The sequence below is a fragment of the Cornus florida genome, unplaced genomic scaffold (genome assembly GCF_030987335.1).
Source record: "Cornus florida cultivar Cherokee Brave unplaced genomic scaffold, ASM3098733v1 CherokeeBrave_3.0.0_Hap2_Chr01, whole genome shotgun sequence".
NCBI classification, from domain to species: domain Eukaryota; kingdom Viridiplantae; phylum Streptophyta; class Magnoliopsida; order Cornales; family Cornaceae; genus Cornus; species Cornus florida.
Window position 1 is genome coordinate 97473601 of NW_026775571.1, and position 19763 is coordinate 97493363.

General features: G+C 37.1%; 1 protein-coding gene across 2 annotated transcripts; it reads right to left on the reverse strand.

Moving 5' to 3' along the window:
* Positions 1-3537: 3537 nt before the first annotated feature.
* LOC132308429 (aspartic proteinase-like) lies at positions 3538-15932 on the reverse strand. 2 transcript variants are annotated; one of them, XM_059806514.1, is made up of 14 exons: positions 15856-15932; positions 14176-14553; positions 14028-14088; positions 12832-12926; positions 12641-12753; positions 12190-12358; positions 12053-12092; positions 11852-11916; positions 5524-5637; positions 5271-5323; positions 5026-5182; positions 4818-4937; positions 3946-4034; positions 3538-3842 (listed from the first exon to the last, which is right to left on the reverse strand). In XM_059806514.1, the coding sequence occupies exons 2-14, from the start codon at positions 14545-14547 to the stop codon at positions 3758-3760; spliced, it is 1533 nt and encodes a 510-aa protein (XP_059662497.1). In that variant the 5' UTR covers positions 14548-14553; positions 15856-15932; the 3' UTR covers positions 3538-3757. The 2 variants fall into 2 exon arrangements, with proteins under 2 accessions (XP_059662497.1, XP_059662504.1); XM_059806521.1 differs by lacking the exon at positions 15856-15932 and adding an exon at positions 15753-15814.
* Positions 15933-19763: the final 3831 nt, after the last annotated feature.

Sequence of the window (19763 nt, forward strand, 5' to 3'; positions counted from 1 at the left end):
AATAATAGCATGACACTTACGAAGTATGCTCATCCCTCTAATAGTCAATACCAAGATGAAAAGCTTTATTAAAGTTATAAATTAAGGATTGGGACCCAACACATGATGGGTCCCATTCTGTAATTAAATTTATTTATCCATAGAAGAAAAATATAGAATCGAAAGGGATATAAGTTAGCTTAAGAAATTCAAAATAGCATTTGCTGAAAAATAATTGCAGGACTAGGTTTTGTGTAATCTGTGTTGGACCTGAATTAAAAAATGGTAAGCATGCATTACAGGACATTAAAGGACAGGAAAGCAAAAGAAAGAAAAGGAGTGGCTAAGCAAATTACACTCAGAAAAAGTTAGAAAGAGAGATGTGTTTCTTAATTACATATGCTGAGCTAGAAAGCTCTTATACTTTCTGCTTTTCCAAACTCGAAGTTTTTCTTTGTTGAGGAGTCAACTTCATATTTGATTAATTTAAGTTTAAAGGAGTTCATATTTGATTCTACGGGCTGCGAGGGGCCACCATTAGAAGAGCCAGGTAAATACAGAGAGACGTCCTTCTTCAATATGTTACCTTTTGATTCAAGTGAAACATAAGGAGTTAAAGAAGAAAACATGAATTTTTGAGCAGAGAACTCTTTTACCATAATCCTTTCAGTACCAAAACAGTTGTTAGTGTTGTTATCTTATGGATTGAATTGATAGGAAGTTGGAGTCTTATAATACTTTTTGGGAGGTATTTTTGGCATTTTCACACTTGCTATGTAGCCCCAACTGTATCACACTATAATTTTGCTTTACTCTTTATCAGAATAAAATCTCGCCAACTCCGTGAAAGTAGTCCAAGTTTTGGGTGAACAAAGATTTCCTGTTAAATAGAGAAACTCAAACGTCCATAATCAGGGACCGATCCAGGAAATTGTGTGATGGGGGCAAAATGATTTTTTTTTTTTTTTTTTGGTAATTTCCGGCCTGGGGGTGTGGGGTGGTTAGAAAATTTCAGTAGGGGCAATTGCCCCCACTGCCACTACACTAGATCTGTCCCTGTCCATAATTTGCTCCAAGTTACATGGTAATCGTTTTGGTTAATCCTCTTAGGCCTGATGTGCAGCAATGCTGGTGAGTCAATTATGTCAAGCTACCAAGGCGTGTAGTTTAACGGTATCTCCTCAATCACTGAAAGTGAAATGTGAGGGTTCAAGTCCCATGGGGCAAATGGGTGTGCGAATTTTTTGCCCAAAAAATGTAGTAAGCTGGTTCATTTTGACTGTTTATCCATAGATGAGTTCTTGCCAAGCATGCGTGCTGTGACATGTGGTGAAAGTGTCGACTCATTTTCATTTTGTATCATGATTTTTTAGACCTGAAAGAATCTTAACAGTAATCCCACTATACAACTCAGAAAACCTGAGCCACTACTTGTGTTGAATTCTTCCATGGTACTTCCTTGGTACTTGAGTTTTTAAACACGACAACCTACTCATGCTTCAAATCCATCTACAAAAATATTTAGTTACTAACTGCACATTAGGCACATGTGTAGCGCCAATGCTTAGTATAGTTTCTTATGATGAGTGACAAAATTGTTGTGTCATGGAGAATATATATATATAACGCCTCTAACCTTGGAGGGCATCATTTAAAAAGGATATCCATGGTTAGAGTGGTAATACTTTTAAATGTTTGCAAAGAAGTGGTTTCACATTCATATTCATAGGAACCACATATATATGTGTGACTAGGGCAGGTGGATGCAGTGCTGTCACGATTACTCATATGCGTGGCATGCTACACGTGAATAATCATGACTGTCTAATGTAACACAGACTCACAAATATAGTGTGACTAAGGGATGTCGGATCCAGTGCTATACTGATGGCTACCATTGCTCACAAGCGTGGCATGCTACACGTGTGAATAATAGTGGTCATCTGGTGCAACATAGACTTAGAAACATACGTGTGACCGGGGAAGGTCGAATCCAGTGCTATACTGGACGGTCACGATTACTCACGTGTGGCATGCTATATGTGTGAATATTTGTGATTGTTTGATGCAACACAACACGCGTATTATACTGTAGAGAATTCGGACTACTGACTAAGGAGTTGGAAGTTTTTTTAAAAATTTTTTTTAGAGAAGGTATCACTCAAGCTATGCCTCTAACCTTCGAGTGCATCATTTAAAAAGGAAATCCATAGTTAGAGTGGAAATACTTTAACTATTCGAAAAGAGTGGTTTCGATGTATATTCATGGAAACCCCATATATATATGTGTGTGTGCTTAGGGAAGGTTGGATTTAATGTTATAATGGACGGCCACGATTACTCACATGCGTGGCATGCTACACGTGTGAATAATCGTGACCGTCTGGGGCAGCATAGAACCACAAATATATGTGTGACCAGAGAAGGCTAGACCTAATATTACACTTGACGGCCACGATTACTCACACGTGTGGCATGCTACACATGTGAGTAATTATGGCCATCCGGTATGGCACAACACGTGTGCAGTATAACAGAGGGTCCGAGATGGTACGGGACTGAGAGCTGGGATTTTTTTATTTTAAATTTTGTTTTAAAGAGATGGTATCACTCAAGCTATGCTTGGTGATGTGTACACTTTTATTGTTATTGGTTGTACCTATTATGAATGGTCTGATGATGCAAAAAGGTTTGTTGATTGGACCTAATGAATTGCATAGTATGCCATTATGTGGTTATGGATAAGACTGTTCTTTAGGCTATGAAGTGAAGAAGGTCAATTTCTCCTATACCTAAATAAGTGGTGGTGCTTATGAATTCCAGTTAGGTATTTGGTTATGCCTGCTGAATCTGGCCACAAAGCCTAATCCCAATATTTAAAGATTCTAGGGATAAAGCGGGCCTATTTGTACAAACAAAGTCATTCTATTTTCTCTCTCTTACCCACATAAAGAAGAAGAGAAAAATAAACAACAAACAAAAATTAGAGTGTGTATATATATATATATATATATATAGAGGGAATTCATATTTAAACTTATGATATATTCCGATATGTACAAGCGCAAATCACACATATCATTGTGTTGCAAATCACACATATCATTGTGTTCTCGTGTCTTGAACCACATTGTATTTTATATAAATCATAACTGCTAGAAACTCAACCTTTAATCTGTAAAACATTTATGGAAAATAATATCAATTGCATTATAGAAAGTGGTGTGGCCTTGTAATTAAGGACTTATAGATGCACAATCTGATCATATCTACTAAAACTTTGTGGCAGTGCATGTCTCATTGTTTCCAAACCCCATTTTTAAGAGAATAAAGTTCAAATTAAAACCAACACACTATCACAAAATGATCAAAAAGGACCATGGAACATTAGGTGAGCTAATCTAGACCGCAGCAAATCAGCGCCCACTCGGCAAGGTGTAACCATTTCTAAAGAGGAAGGCTTACAGGATTATATCTCTATCAGAAGCCCAACGTCAGTTGTCTTCGACTATATTAACAATAAATTAAATATATTGCCCCAAGATCATGTTGTCCAGTAATACCATAATGGAGCCAAATGTAATGTAACCAAGCAACTCAGGAAAGAAGCATCGACAAAGATACGAGTATTCAACATTCACAGAACATTTGTTATTAAAAGTAGGAAAGGACTGAAATATTTACAGATACGAATAATCGAGTTTTGTAATCTATTTATTAACAAGAAGCACAGAAACATGGAATTTGGAGAAGCTAGGAGCAGTACAGGTGAGTGTATTTATGCTGCTTCTGCAAACCCAACTCTCAGCTTACCAGAATCAAATACGGTGTGGTAGCGGCCCATGAAGATATCTCCCAAGATCCTGCATCACATAATTGACAGTCTCATTATTAACATTGCCATCACCAAAAAGAAGACAACAAAGGGAAAACCTTAACATATATTTGGAAATTTGAATAGAATACCAGAGAGGTCCACGAGGAGGAGGAACGTCCAAAGCAGTAAAACCACTAATGCACTGCGCCGCGGCACCCTCACCTACCTTGAGTATATACTGGTCACACCACCAAGGACATTAATTTCAGTACAATAATTAGTAGTTTTGAACCTTTCCAAGCAAATGAACAAGATGACAGAGACCGCACAAACAAATAGAAGAATGCAGTGCTACTATCTTAATTATCTTTTGACCTTTACTTGGCGAACCGGATAAAACAGAGGGAGACCCAGGGGTGGGTTACAAAATAAACTTTGAACAAGGCACAAGAAATAATGAGCTTGTCAGACACAACTTGTGTCTGACGAAAAATATGTCTAGACAGATAAAATAAAAAAAAGCACCAAAAATAGTGAAATTAATAAAGAGACCTATGTGTCATTCTCATCTAATCTTAGCCTTCCCTAACCATGTAGAAAGTAATGCATTCACAAGAAGTTTAATCTTGTCTCTACAACAAAACCACTTGACATGCTATGCAATGTGGCTGTGCTCATTCATGACTGCAGACATGAAATGATCTGCTATAATTCTTTCAGGAATTTAACACATCCTTTTTTTACGTCGTAGTCTCGGCATGGAAAATTCTATACTAGATAGGAGGACTTCAATCAGACCCAACAACACCAGCAGCAACAGTAAAAGTAATTGTTAGCAAGAAAATGTGCAGCATAACATCCTTAGGCTCATAAGAATAAAATTGCATGACACAATGACACCAGCTGTCTAACAAACCAAAGCTTTATAAACCTAGAAGCCACCATTAAGGATGACGCATATGGAGTAAAAGCAATAACTCTACATTATTAATAAACAGCAGAAATTGAGTTAGCATCATACCTCGTCTGGCGAAAGGTCAAAAACTTTACCACCAATAGTGAAGGAAACACCAGGCATGGAAGAAATACTTTTGCAGTCCACAGCTGTTTCACCCAGTGGGCTCGGGAGTCGATCACAAAGCTGCAATTATGTTAGAGAACTGAGTCAACCAGACAAGCAGCTCTACAAACAAGAACATATAAGAATGTGTCCATAATGGCTACTTCACCTCATTGACGTAGTTCAATATATGATCTTGTGTCTGATTCAGCCTAAGCTGGCTTTGCATCCACACCACTGTCATTTCACAAGCAGAGCACATAGCATCACGTAAACCAGCTGATCTGCCACCATTCTTCTTATCCACTACACTCTCGATGCCCATACTATAGAGAAAACTTATAGGAGTCAAATTTTCATAGTCAACATATGAAGTGAGGATAATCTTATAGACAGAACCATTCTGATCCTGACCAATCAAAGCCGGTGCACAGTCCAATTTGGGAGCATATCTTCTTTGGCTTTGTCTGTTATATACAGTTGAAATCCAAAAGTCAGTTTACTTGCTGGTCAAGTAGAAATTCCTGAGACTTAAATAAAAAATAAAAAGAGAAAGAAATCCTCCAGAAGGAAAAGTACTATACAATTATATATATATCAGTTTCTTTACATGTTATAAATTTGATATGAATACTCAATTTAAAATACAGGAGAAGCTAGTATTTACCTCTGCTAAAAGCAAGTCAATGATTATTTGCCCATACTGTTCAACTACTGACTTGCATTCCTGGCTAACAATTCCAGAGGCTCCAATTGCATGATTTATCATCGTGACCACAGTCTGCACATATGATAGAGGGAAGGAGAGCAGGAATAAGAAATAAAACCATGCAATAGAGAAGCATACTAATAGAATTAATGCCGATGTCCTTTCCATTTCCAGATGGCAATGTAAATGACTGCCTGTTAACGACACAGAAGAACTTAATTATTAGCTATTGACAGCAAGAAACGGAAACAACGGATTCAATAATCAGAGAATATATGATATCTAGATAAGCATTAATACATCTCTCAATGCTTGTACCAACAAAAGGTTGCAACACACACTCCGCTAATCGATGCCATTTTCAGTACAAGTAGTCCTGGGATTTGCAGCTGATTTGCCAAAGAATCGCTACAGACGGCTAAAGATACTCTTGAAATTCAAAGAAAGAATACGAGGATTAATAACTCAATTCAATAAATTCACGATGGTATTACATTCAATTTATAGAGTACTACCTAGCTAAAATAGGTAACTAAATATACAATACTTGGGAAACAAATTACCAGCCCTAAATCACGGAGTAAATAATTCAATCCTACAGCTGTAGGATCTGTATAATCCCGGATTATAATAGATAAAATCTCAACACTCCCCCTCAAGTTGGTGCATAGATGTCACACATGCTCAACTTGTCTAAAATTTTTGAAAACACTTGATTTGAGACTGCTTTGGTGAGAATGTCTGCTAGTTGATCTTCAGATCGAATCTTAGGCAACTCCACAATTTTTCCATCCAACTTCTCCTTAATGAAGAATCTGTCTTCGACATGCTTCGTATGATCATGTTGAACTGGATTCTCGGCAATATCACATGCTGCATTATTATCACAATATACTCGAATCGGTTGCCCAGGTAGATAACCCAAATCCCGCAATAGAAGTCTTAACCACAAAGTTTCACAAAGTCCAAGCGCCATACCTCTGAATTCAGCTTCTGCACTTGAGCGAGCAACAACATTTTGTTTCTTGCTTCTCCATGTAACAAGATTACCTCCTACAAACGTGAAGTAACCAGAAGTAGATCGCCTATCATCTATAGCTCCAGCCCAATCAGCATCAGTATATGCATCTATGTTTTGATAACCAGCATTTTTAGTGAACAAAATTAATTTTCCAGGAGCAGATTTCAGATACCTCAAAATGCACATAACTGCATTCATATGTTGCTCTCCAGGATCATGCATAAATTAGCTAACAATGCTCAATGCATAAGCCAGATCTGGTCTCGTGTGTGCTAAGTACATCAATCTCCCTACAAGTCTTTGGTATCTTCCTTTATTAGCAGGTACTTGATTGGACTCAACACATAACTTCAATCCTTCTTCCACCGGTGTCTCAGCTGGTTGACATGCTGTCATGCCAGTCTCTTGTAATAGATCTAAGCCATATTTTCTTTGAGATAGAAAGATTCCTTTATTAGATCGAGATACTTCGATCCCAAGAAAATATCTCAAAGAACCTAGATCTTTGATTTCGAATTCTCTGGACAAGTACTTCTTGAGAGCCTTCATTTCTTCAGGATCATTCCCTGTAACCACCATGTCATCTACATATACAATGAGTGCAGTGATCTTACCTTGTTGTTTCTTCAGGAATAATGTGTGGTCTGAATTACTCTGACGGTAGCCAAAGGCTATCATCGACTTTGTGAATCTTCCAACCCATGCTCTCGGAGATTGTTTCAACTCATATAATGATTTCTTTAACCTGCAGACCTTCCGACTATACTTTTTGGGTATCATGCATCCTGGTGGGAGATCCATGTAGACTTCTTTAGATAATTCTCCATGCAGAAAGGCATTCTTCACATCGAATTGTTGCAATGGCCAATCCAAGTTTGCAGCTAAAGATAACAAGACCCGAACTGTGTTGATTTTGGCTACAGGTGCGAACGTCTCTGTGTAATCGATTCCATAGGTTTGGGTGTAACCTTTTGCCACTAATCTTGCTTTAAAGCGTTCAACTGTGCCATCGGCTTTATACTTCACAGTGTAGATCCATCGACATCCTACTGGTTTCTTTCCTGGTAGAGGATCAATGAGTTCCCAAGTGTTATTTTTCTGTAAGGATTTCATCTCCTCTTCCATAGCTGCTTTCCACTTAGGGTCAGCTAAGGCTTCCTGCACACTGTTAGGAATAGATACTCTAGATAATTGATTTACAAAATGACAAATTTGATTCTGACAAATGATGGTTCGACACATAATGACTCATGGGATATTTAACTTTACTAGACAATTCGGGTTCATATGTAGGTTTAAGAATACCTCTAGTGTGACGCTGTGGCAATTGCTTTATGAGTGGCTCAGGCAGTAAATCAGGAACATCCTCAACAGGCGATTGGTTTGATATATCAGTTGCGAGGGACTCAGACTCGGACGACGGTGGAGTTGGTGCCATTTCTGGGCGTTCATCACCACTTTGATCCGAACGTATACCACTCGAATCCAATTCGCCTGATTCCTAATTGTCTGGTTTAACTTGTGAGTCATCACCACTAAAATCGCCGTCCTCAAAAGTGTGATAATCGTAATCGAGAGTCTGAACTTCTTTCTGGTACTCCCCCTGAAGTTCAGACGTAGAGGAAAAATACATTGAGTCTTCATGGAAAACAATATCCATGGTGATAAACATTCGTCGAGTTGGAGGGTGATAACAACGATACCCTTTTTTATGAAGAGCATATCTGAGAAAAATACATCGCAATGCTCGAGGAGTTAGCTTGTTGCGCTGATGTTTATGGAGGTGTACAAAGGCTACACAACCAAAGACATGAGGAGGTAGATTTGGGACGGTTGGGGCAACAAATGCGTCAGTGAGATCCTGTAATGGTGTCTGGAAGTCAATAAAGCTGGAAGGTACTCGATTGATTAGATATGCGGCAGAGGTAAGTGCTTCTCCCCAATACGATAACGGCATATGAGTTTCTATCAATGAAGCACGAACAACCTCCAATAAGTAACGATTTTTTCGCTCTGCAACCCTGATCTGCTGGGGTGTATTAGAACAAGTGGTTTGATGAATAGTTCCATGGGCTCTCAAATAGTGTTGAAGATCAAAACTCTGATATTCTCCACCATTGTCACTCCGGAGAACCTGAATATGTGCATTGTAGTGAGTTGCAACCAGTTTATGAAACTTTTGAAACAATAAGTTCACTTCACTTTTGGATTTCATCAAGCACAACCAGGTCATCCTGGTACAGTCATCAATAAAAGTAACAAACCAACGTGATCCACCTAAAGTAGTGACTTTGGACGGACCCCAAACATCAGAATGTATAACCATAAAAGGAAGTGGACTTTTATTCAAACATAATGGAAACGAAGCACGATGACTCTTTGCTAGTTCACAAATATCACAGCGGAAACTAGAACCATCAAATTTTTTAAATAAACTAAGAAATAATTTTTTTAGATAACCAAAAGAAGCATGCCCCAGACGTCGATGCCACAACCAGATTTCAGATTTCTTTTTCTCCCCCTCAGAAACATCCACTGTCAATGCTTGCCCCATACGTCGATGCCACAGCCAGATTTCAGATTTCTTTTTCTCCCCCTCAGAAACATCCACTGTCAATGCTTGTCGTAGTTTGTCAAAACTTTTTAACATCAAGTCCAAGTAATACAGCTTCCCTCGCCTAATACCACAACCAATCGTCTGCTTTGTTTGGATGTCCTTAAACACACAAAAATCAGGCCAAAAAATTACAACACAAGATAAAGCTGTGGTTATTTGAGAAACTGACAAAAGACTATAAGCTAAAGATGGAACAACTAAAACAGGATCTAAATGCAGATTATCAACGAGTGTCAAAGATCCTTCCCCAATAACTGGGGTCGAAGTACCATTGGTAGTAGAAACAAATTGTTGGGAAGAGGAAGTAAGTGGTAAGACCTGTCTAGAATCAAACGTCATATGATCTGTAGCACCAGAATCAATTATCCATGCACTATTCACAACAGGTGTAGAAATACTTAAAAACTTACAACCATTATCTCCAGTTACTACCAACCCCAAGGCCTTTTCAGCACCATCATCCTCGGTCTTAACAACTGCTGCAGTGGAGGTCTTCGACGAATTTTTCTTCCAACAACTATGATCCCACCATTCCGGATATCCCACAAGTTCGAAACAGCGACTTTTGGTATGACTAGTCTGATTGCAATGAGTGCATTTGTAGGTAGACTTGTCTGCACCGTTGGTGACTTTAGATTGATTTGGTTTAATACGGTCTTGCCAATTTTGCTTTGATCTGTTGCGAGCCATCATGACTGAAGCTTCAGAGTTTTCGGACTCCCCTTTCAGAGTAGCATGACGTACTGCTTCGCGTCGAACCAAAGAGTAGCAGCCTTCCAAGTCTGGAACTGGATCATTGCGTAGAATTTCTCCACGAACTTGCTCAAAATCACCATCCAATCCGGCAAAAAAGATGTGAACCTTTAGTCGCTCAATAGACTTTCGATATTCTTCAATGTCATCCGGATCTTTCATGACCACTTTATCTCGATGGTCCATTTCTCGAAAAACCTCAGTTAGCGCTCTATAATATTCAGATAGAGATTTTCCATTTTGTTTAGCGGTGAAGGCCTTTTGGTTCAAGGTGAAAACTTGCAACTCATCATTCCCATCATAAAAGGCCGTTGATAGAGCACTCCAGATTTCACAGGCAGTAGGGAAGCGTAAATAACGCTTCATAATTTCTGGAGTCATGGACATTAATAGCCACCGCTTCACTTTTTGATTTTCGGCATTCCACTTGTCATAACCAACTTCTGATTCAACAGGTGGCTTAGTCTTGCCACGAATATAGGAGAGTTTCTCCCTTTCAGCAATATGCATCTCCATCAGTTGGGACCAAACATCATAATTGGATTCAGTAAGACTAATCCCTGCATTAAAAACACCTTCAGATTGAACGAAAATAGGAACTGATTTCGTCCCAGAGGATTCAATATTTTTTTCACTCATATTGGTTTTTTTTTTTTCCTTTTTTTTTTTGTTTTTTTGTTTTTTTTTTTGAAGATATATATATATTTAAAACAAAAATATATATATATTCAAGAGAGCAATTCGGCTCTGTTAAGAGACAGAAACAAAAAACTAAAAAAAACTGAGATGAGAGAGATGGCAGTCCAGCGGCTAGTTCAGCTGAGATGGATCCGGTGACATGCAGATCTGGCAACGGCTGACAGCGAAAAAGATCCGGTGACGGTGAGGGCAACGGCTTGTGATGGCTGTAGCTGCGGCGCGATCGGCAGCAGTAGAGATGCGATCAATCCGACGAGGATGAAAAAGCTTCGGCGACTGCTATGAATCGGTGATGCGACGGCAGTCGAGGTAGCAGTGGCAGAGATGCAATCGGCAGCGGTTCAGTTGAGCTTTGGCAACGTCGTTGTTGTTTGAAGTCATCGGTAGGTAGCGGTTCACGGAAGATCCAGATCCGGCGATGGCAGATCGCCGGTGGCCGTAGGCAGCAGTTCGGCTGTGGCGTGTGAGGGGTTTGTCGTATTTGTATGGGTATGGGTATGGGTATGTGTATGGATATGTGTAAGGATATGGGTATGTATATGGCTATGTATATGGCTCAAATGGGTATGTATATGGCTCAATGAATTTAAAATAAATTTAAAGAGATTCAAAGGTCTGTTAGGTACGATTCAAGGATGGCTCTGATACCATCTTGAAATTCAAAAAAAGAATACGAGGATTAATAACTCAATTCAATAAATTCACAATGGTATTACATTCAATTTATAGAGTACTACCTAGCTAAAATAGGTAACTAAATATACAATACTTGGGAAACAAATTACCTATCAATTAGTCCTAAATCACGGAGTAAATAATTTAATCCTACAGTTGTAGGATCTGTATAATCCCGGATTATAATAGGTAAAATCTCAACAGATACCCATCCAGGATTTTTGGAGATCTTTCAAACTCAAAGTGAACAATTTGAAATGTGTCATTTCCAGGCTCATAAAATTTAAATTTTAACCATCCACAAGAATTCCCCGTACAATAAAAATGATGCTCTGATTATGATACAGTACTGAATTTGAAATACGACAAAAGATAAGAAGCAGGGAGTTTTGTTTGTCGACAATACATGAACAAACTAGAAAATATGTTGCATAACAACATATAAATTATAAAATGTGTAAAGAAGAAACAGAGATTCTCTTTCAAAATGGTTGACTGATATCTGAGCCATTGATACATACCGTTGGACCAGCTATTAAAGAAGTTCCAGAATCTGCAATCGCGGAACAACTACCACTACAGTACCCTGAATTTAAAAAGACAAAAAGAAAAGAAAAAAGATGATAATGTCAACCAGCATGATAAATAAGGATCTTTACTAAGCCATCATCCTCCCCCACCCAACCCCAATGGTAGTTGTCAAGTGTCAAAAGAAAGCATACCAGTTGGTTTATCACCAATGAGAATGTCGCCCATATCAAACTATGGACAGAAAATAACGAATATAGTAAGAGAATGAAATGGAAAACACACTAAACAAGTAGCTACCACTGTAAAATAGAAGGTCTGAATGACCAACCTGCCAATAGCCTTTCTGTGTCAGTGGAACATATGTGTGCTTACCCTTGTAGTGTTTTGGATCAACTCCACCAAACACGATTTCACCCCCTTTTTTTTCCTCCACTTTTCGGTTGAGCCAAAATGAGAATACTGGCTCCTTAACAAGACGTTGTTTGACCATGTTTTCCCTGTAACATACACAGCAGTTTCATCTCAAAAACAGAATTTTCAGTAAATGCAGTGATGAATTTCAAACAAACAGTGCTCCAGATTAGTGAATGAGTTGACACGTGATTCAATTTTCATAAAGAACATGCCCAAGAATTAAAAGATAAAAACAAAAACACTCAACAGGAAAAGAGAAAAAAAAAAGAGAAAGAACTTTCACACAACAAAAATACGCAATAGATGAACTACTCATTCCTAGTTGAAAAGCCTAAAGTAAATTAATAAAAGCAGTACACATATACCACACTGGAACAGCATTTCCAACTGAAATTTCACGGAAGCCAAGTCCAAGTATACCATCAAACTTGGCCACTAAAAATGTGACACTGGGCTCACTAGTTGCCTCGATAAATTCCTGATAAGAACACAACATGAGAATAGGCAATTCAATTAAAATAATAGTCAAACCAGAAGGGAAAATGCCTCGATTTACCTGATTCTTGACAACTAGATCGCCCACTTTGACATTGTCTTGACTAAAGAATCCGGAAATAGAGCCAGTACCGTAGTGAATTTCAGCAGATTTCCCTGCACATAGATGGTACCAAAAATCTCTCTAAGCAGCCTTCAACAATGGTTCCATTACTCACATGAAGTCATTCCACCAAACTCATGCATGTTTATAATATCAAGAAACAAATGGTGAGTAATTACAAAGAAACAACGTTTGATATTGGGGTGATTATAATGCTTTACAACTCCACCTATATGGAGTGCATTTATGCAACAAAAATTCAATTTGACAATTCTTAACATCCCAAATATTTTGGGGGGTGTGTGTTGTGTTAGTTTATATAGTGTGCGCACCCTTCCGTATAAGTAAAATGCAGGTCATATTGATCATTCCGAAAACAACGCATAATGATATTTTTAGTCCTTACATACTTCCCTTTTTTTTCATTTTTTTTTTTTTTTTTGATAAGTAGTCCTTATATACTTACCAAAAAAAATATTTTTAGTCCTTAGAAAATAAAAGCACTTACATCTGCCATAGGCACAAGTCAAGCCTAGCCCACTAAAAGTAAAAAAAAAAAAAAACAATTGAGACTCACACAGTTAGGAACAAAAGGATTTCTGGACTCTTCATCTACATAATTATTGATGTTAAGATGGAAGTAATTGCAAGATAACATCAAGTATTTCTCAATAGAATAACAGATCTGACAACAACACTAGACCATCAGAAACTGAAATGCTTGATACCAAGAACATCCTCATTCCAATGTTCTCTGCCATCAAACAACAATAAATCCCATGCTTTATTCATCACTTCTTTCTACTTCCAATGTTGTCCCCAATGCACAAAATAATAATAATAATAATAATAGTAAATAAATAAAGGAAAAGGAAGTAAAGAAAAATCATCCATCAAATTAGTAGTAAGAACTAAGAATGCACAAGCTGTCAGTGCAGCCAGAGAAGTTGTCCATAATTACTGATTATTGAAGTCAACAATAACAAGCATAACAGAACACACACTACATGCAGCTGTGGAATGGCAAAAGGACAACATAGAACAGTTAGCATATTACACTGAAATAAAAATAAAAATGAGTTCTGTTATGAGCAAGATGAAGTGATTTTGTTTGCGTGTCCACAATGTGTATAATACAAAGGAAGTTAACAAACCATTCTCCTTGTAGGTACTTGATTGGCTTGACTTGTACTTTGAATGGAAATAACATGGAACCTGCACCAGAAGGCATGGGAATGATTTTATTTTCTGTTGCCTCCGATCATCTTATATTTCACATCACATGGATAAGTAAAAACTTACCGAAAATAAGCACTTTGATGATGGCACCCACAGATTAGCGCTGCCTGTGTCAAAGATTACAGTAAACTTTTGAGGGGGTGTCCCAATACCAATCTCGCCAAAATACTGAGCATCCATGTAGTTCTTTAGTGCTACAATATCTGTATCTTCAGAGTGTCCAAGCTTTCCACGGAGATGATACTTCCTTATAGAAGCTCTCAATGACTCCCCTTCCTTGGACTCCAGCCGTGCAGCAAGCCGGTTATTTTGATCAAATTTCATCTTTTTCAGTCCAATTCTAATCAACCCATCATTGGACACAGAACAGGCTAGTGGAAACAAGAAGGATGACAGGAACATAGACACCAGAATGACTTTCAATTTGATTCCCATTTTAACCTATAGAACATCAACCGAAATATAAACATCAGAATGAAAACAACTAGTACTAAAGCTAATTGAAAATTTAGAAGGCCTGGTTAGACAATGTAAAGTGAGGTGATAGACAGACATTCAATCCTCCTGAAATTAGCATGAAAACTACAATTAAACAAATACACACACACACACACACATATATATGCATACATACAAAAAACTTAATCCAAGAGAACATATCAACCAATCAATAACATAAATCCCCAGCTAATTAAGAAAACTAAAAATGATCAATAAATTGCACCGCGACAAGAATGTTAGATATTAGTTCTTTGTTTGTTCAAACGGATGAAATAATGCGGGAAAAAGTTCATTTTCGTATTTGAAAAGATTTAATACTATCCGAATAGTAATTTACGAAGCATGATATATTTTCCTCAAAGAATCTATCAACAATAAGGAAAAAAAAAGAAAAAAAAAAAGAAAAAGAAAAAGTTAAAAAAAAGGAATCTATGCAGATATCATTTCCAATTGAATATTGAAACCATGGTTCCTAACAAAAAGAAATTTGTCCCTTAGCTTGCCAGCCAAAAGAAACCAAGTAAAAGAAAGACACTCAATAATTGAATATTAGGCTATTTAAGTTGTTTCATTTTCCCCCAAGGACTTCAAAATGAAACAACTAAGCTGTATTAATCTGGCTATTTCTGCTCTCCCTTTAGAAACAATAAGAAATTTTATGTTTCCAAAATATATATATATATATATATTTTCTTTTGTATTGTTTTTCAGATCAACCAAACAGAAAACACACTTGTCGGGAAAATCTAGAAAAAGCACAACTTGATTCTAATCAACCGTCAAAACCATACAAAACAATAATTTAATTCACCAATAACAGATGCAAGGCTCAAAATCGAAAATAATGTCGAATGTAGTGATTAACCACAATCACAAATTACTCGTAAAAGGTAGAGTCCAAACAATAAAATAAGAAATGATATAATCGAAAACAAAATTGAAAACTACAGATCACCAAAACAATATAATATGCACAAGCCTCGTCTAAGAAAGAAAAAAAAAAAAAAACGCACAACCTATAGTCTCCAACTTGAACGAAAATCATACAAAAGAATCCGATTAAAATAACAAACAAACACAAATTAATTCAACAATCACTGAAATTAGAAACAAAAATAATAATAATCAACATTTCTCACCTATATAACGACCAATTCGCAGAACAAAAAGAGCAAAGTTGAACAAACAGATGAACTTGAGTTGATTATAAGAATATATATATAAATGAGAGAGAAAGAGTACCTTTTAAGACTTGAGATGCTAAGCATATAACTGTGTGTGTGTGTGTGTGTGTGTAGAGAAAGTTGGGAGAGTGAATAGAACAGAATAGACGAAGCAATGCAAAGGGATTGGCAGAGTTATTATAGGATTAATAACAGAGTAAGAGCTTTGTACTCATTTTGTGAGCCGTCGATTCTATGATGGACGGTGATTAGCACGAGAGAGAGGACAAGAGCCAACCAAGTTCACGTGCTTATCAAGCAGTCGGAGAAAAAGACGAGAGAGCTTTGAGAGAGACTTTATAACTGACTGCTTACGTGTCAAATAGAGTATGCATGTCGAACACCTCAGCGTGCACACGCCGACACGTCATTCGTTTTTTGCTTTGTTTCGGGTATGTGTCAATATGAGTGAGGACTGAGGACAATTTGTTATCTACACATCTATTAATTTTTGAGTAAATTACATATGTTTGATTTTTATTATTTTGATTTTTTTTTTTAAACTCAAGGACACACTCTCTACCACTAACGGAAATTTTAAAAAAAATTAAATTGTCAATTTTTTGTGTCAAAAATCTTCAGCAACTTTATATTTTGACATTAAATAACAAAAATTTATAAAATACAAAATATCAATTTTCATATCAATTTCAAATTATAAAATTTTATAATTTAAAAAAATAAGTTTTTTTTATCAAAATATTATTAAATTAGATGAGGGGTAAAAATAATAAAGGGTAAACGTCTTCTCTCTTTATGTAATTTGTTCAAATTTTAATAAAGATCAATGTAATTTCTTGCTAAAAATCCACTCAACTATGATAATTTTTAAAAAGAAAAAATTTTAAAAAAAAATAATAATACTAAGGTTTCATAGAAAAAGTTGCAAATTTCTTGTTAGCTGTTACTAAAGGAGGGGGTTTAGGAGTATTTTGGGTAAACCGATCTTAGAATAGTGTAGGACAATGAAATCAATTGAGTTGAACCAAATGAATTGTAAATGATGTAGAATTTATCATATCTTACTTCTTGAATCGTGATTGGTCAGAATTATTTAATATGGACCATGAAAATTTCTCATAAATAAATGAGTTCGATTTAGTTTGATTCTATTATTTTGTGTTTTACTTTTATAAGTCAATCCAATAACTAGTTCCGGGTACTCAACCTAATTTTTTATTTTTATTTTTATTTTTCTAGGCAAGAAACAAACAGGCCCCACTCTCACACACGCTTATTTTGCCTAAACCACAAAATTTTTTTATTTTTATTTTTTTTCATCCTACACTACAGTTAAACCTTTTACCTATCACTTTAAAAAGAGAGGAAGTATGACAGGGTTACAAATCAAAGGCGACACAATTTTTTTAATGAAAATCAAACATGTCCGAATCAACAAAGTACTAACCAACTAGTATTATATTTCTATCATATATAATAATTTTTTTTATATCAATTCAGTTCGATCCTAAAAGACTGTAAATCATATATATATGTATATATATATATAGGGTAAGTGTACCGTGTACACGACCCTTACCCGTTGATTTTTGCTTGTTAAGAAACAGAAAGTGTATGTAACACATGACGTTCACTTGCAGAAAAAGAAAAAACCAAGTTGGGCTTAAATCAGTAGTAGGTAAGGATCTCTCTTGCAGGAAAAGAAAAAACAAAGTTGGCTTAAATCAGTCATAAGTTTTAAATGGGTTAGTGGTAGCCTACGTATTTTATAAAATTTGATTACTTATATAAAGGTTTTTAAAATATCTTATAAATATATTTATTTTTTATTTTATATCACAACCAACAAGTTGTAACGGGATTCTAACGTCAAAAAACCCGTTTGACAATAAGTGCAGCGATTTGGTAAGAATTTCAGTAAGAATGATCTACTCACGTGAGTAGGTGTTACGGGATTTGGACCTTGACAAGCCCCCTGATAGTCATGGGATGCTGTCAGCGTGCACTGGGTGTGCCCAGTGGCATTTTCTTAAATATGGTGAAAAAGTGAAGTTTGGAGTTTTGGCTCGGGATCTTTATGGGAGATACCTTGAGTCCATAGAAGATGATTGGCGTAGACGGCACTCGATTTGGATGTCGTGCACTTTGAGACATTTATATGTGGGTGCAGATTAATGGGCTTAGCACGGGCTAAGTTCACAAGGTTGGCTCAAATGTTGCTTAAAGCATGGACCACACAAAGTCATGGACGTGTGGCATAGTCAAATCAGGGACATGGGCACAAGGCAATGGGCGTAGGCAAGGCTCAGCGTGCAAGGTTGGCTCAGGGGACTCAGACATGGCTTATGGTTACAGAAGATGGCTAAATGGGCTCAGGTGGTTGGGGGAAGTTACACTTCCCACTAAATGGGCTTAGTTGGTTGGGGAAAGTTACACTTCCCGTTAAATAGGCTTAGTTAGTTGGGAAGAAGTTACTAACACTTCCCATTAAGTGGGCTCAGTTGGTTGGGAGAAGTTACACTTCCCACTAAGTGGGCTCAGTTGGTTGGGGGAAGTTACTAGCACTTCCCACTCATGTGAGGAGTGGGGGTGTGCTGAATAACTTCCCATCCATGTGGCATAAATTTGAGAGGACAACACATAGGCAGTTGGAGGTGGTTTCTTCCACTATGCTGAGTGCAACTTCCTGTGGACACGTGGCATGAACAGAACATGCCAATAAACTAGTAGTTGGGCTTGTCAACTACACATGTAGTATTGGCACACTTAGTGGGTGCCAACATGACCCTAGGTGGATGGGGGTGTCATCCACCACTTTAGTGGATAGTTGTGGGTGGATGGGGGTGTCATCCACCACTTTAGTGGGCAGTTGTGGGCGGTTTTGAGAGTTTGCCTATATATTGCTAATGTGGGTTCTGTTGTGAGAGCAGATTGAGAGTGAGACGCAGAGTTGTGTTGTAAGAGACTCTTGTATGCTTCTGCAGGTTGAGGCCTTTCCTTGTACTGTTTTGTGAATAATAGTAAAAGGTTGGAAGCCTTGTGCTTCTGTAAAATCGTGGGTGTTATTGTCTTTACATTCTTGCAACTATACTTGTGTGTCAGAGTGTTTTACTTGTTGTGTGTTCTAGGCAGCAAGTGTGAGTTGGCTGAGCTAAGTTAGAAATTCAGAGAAAAGTTGTTCATATTTCTAGCTTAGTGCCATCATAGGCCACTAGATTCGTGTTAAGAATTTACCCCTGTGATAGTAGGCAAGTTTCGTCCGTAAGCAATTATATTTAACTCTATCCCAATAAATCTCCTCCACATTGAAGGTGTTTTAAAATATTTGACTATTTATATAAAGATTTTTTAAAATATCCCTTAAATATATTGATTGTGATTTATAATAGAAAATTCCAATCGCGCCTAAGACCTCTTATGCAAAATTATGGAGAGTGAAACTTCCGGTACATCATTGGTAGTGGCAGATGGAGTAATCTTGGCCTGAGGTAAGCCAATTGTAGAGGCCGGTGTGCAAGACTTGAGAACAAGTCAAAGTCTTAGAGAGAGAAGAGAATACTTGTGAGAGGGTGAGAAATTCGGTGAAATACTGATGAGGTTTCCGAAGACCTAAGCTCGGATTCCAGTGAGACTCCGGCGAAGGTTTTAACTTCCAATCCGGATTTCGGTGACCGTTTTAATGAGCAAAATTAAATTCTGGCCAACATTTTAGTTACAAAACTATAAAATTCTAAAACGTTGGTAAGAGTTTCCAACTTACATACTCCATATATATTGATATACTTGTTTAAAATATAATTTTCTTAAATCATATTTTATTTTGGACGAATAATTGGACAGAAATAAAGACATGATTTCATAGGATGACACGCTATGAACATACATACATATTATTGAATTTGGCTTAATTGATTTCTAGAGATAGTGCTGTTATTTGATATTCCGACTATACCTACAAGATGTTTC

What these genes read in the sequence shown, in the direction of transcription:
- LOC132308429 (XM_059806514.1), bottom strand. Translation starts at nt 14,547, where the DNA reads ATGGGAATCAAATTGAAAGTCATTCTGGTGTCTATGTTCCTGTCATCC. An exon ending in ATCTAGTTGTCAAGAATCAG is followed by an intron (nt 12,754 to 12,831) that starts GTAAATCGAGGC and finishes TGTTCTTATCAG; the next exon opens with GAATTTATCGAGGCAACTAG. An exon ending in CTTTAATAGCTGGTCCAACG is followed by an intron (nt 5,638 to 11,851) that starts GTATGTATCAAT and finishes TCATATGTGCAG; the next exon opens with ACTGTGGTCACGATGATAAA.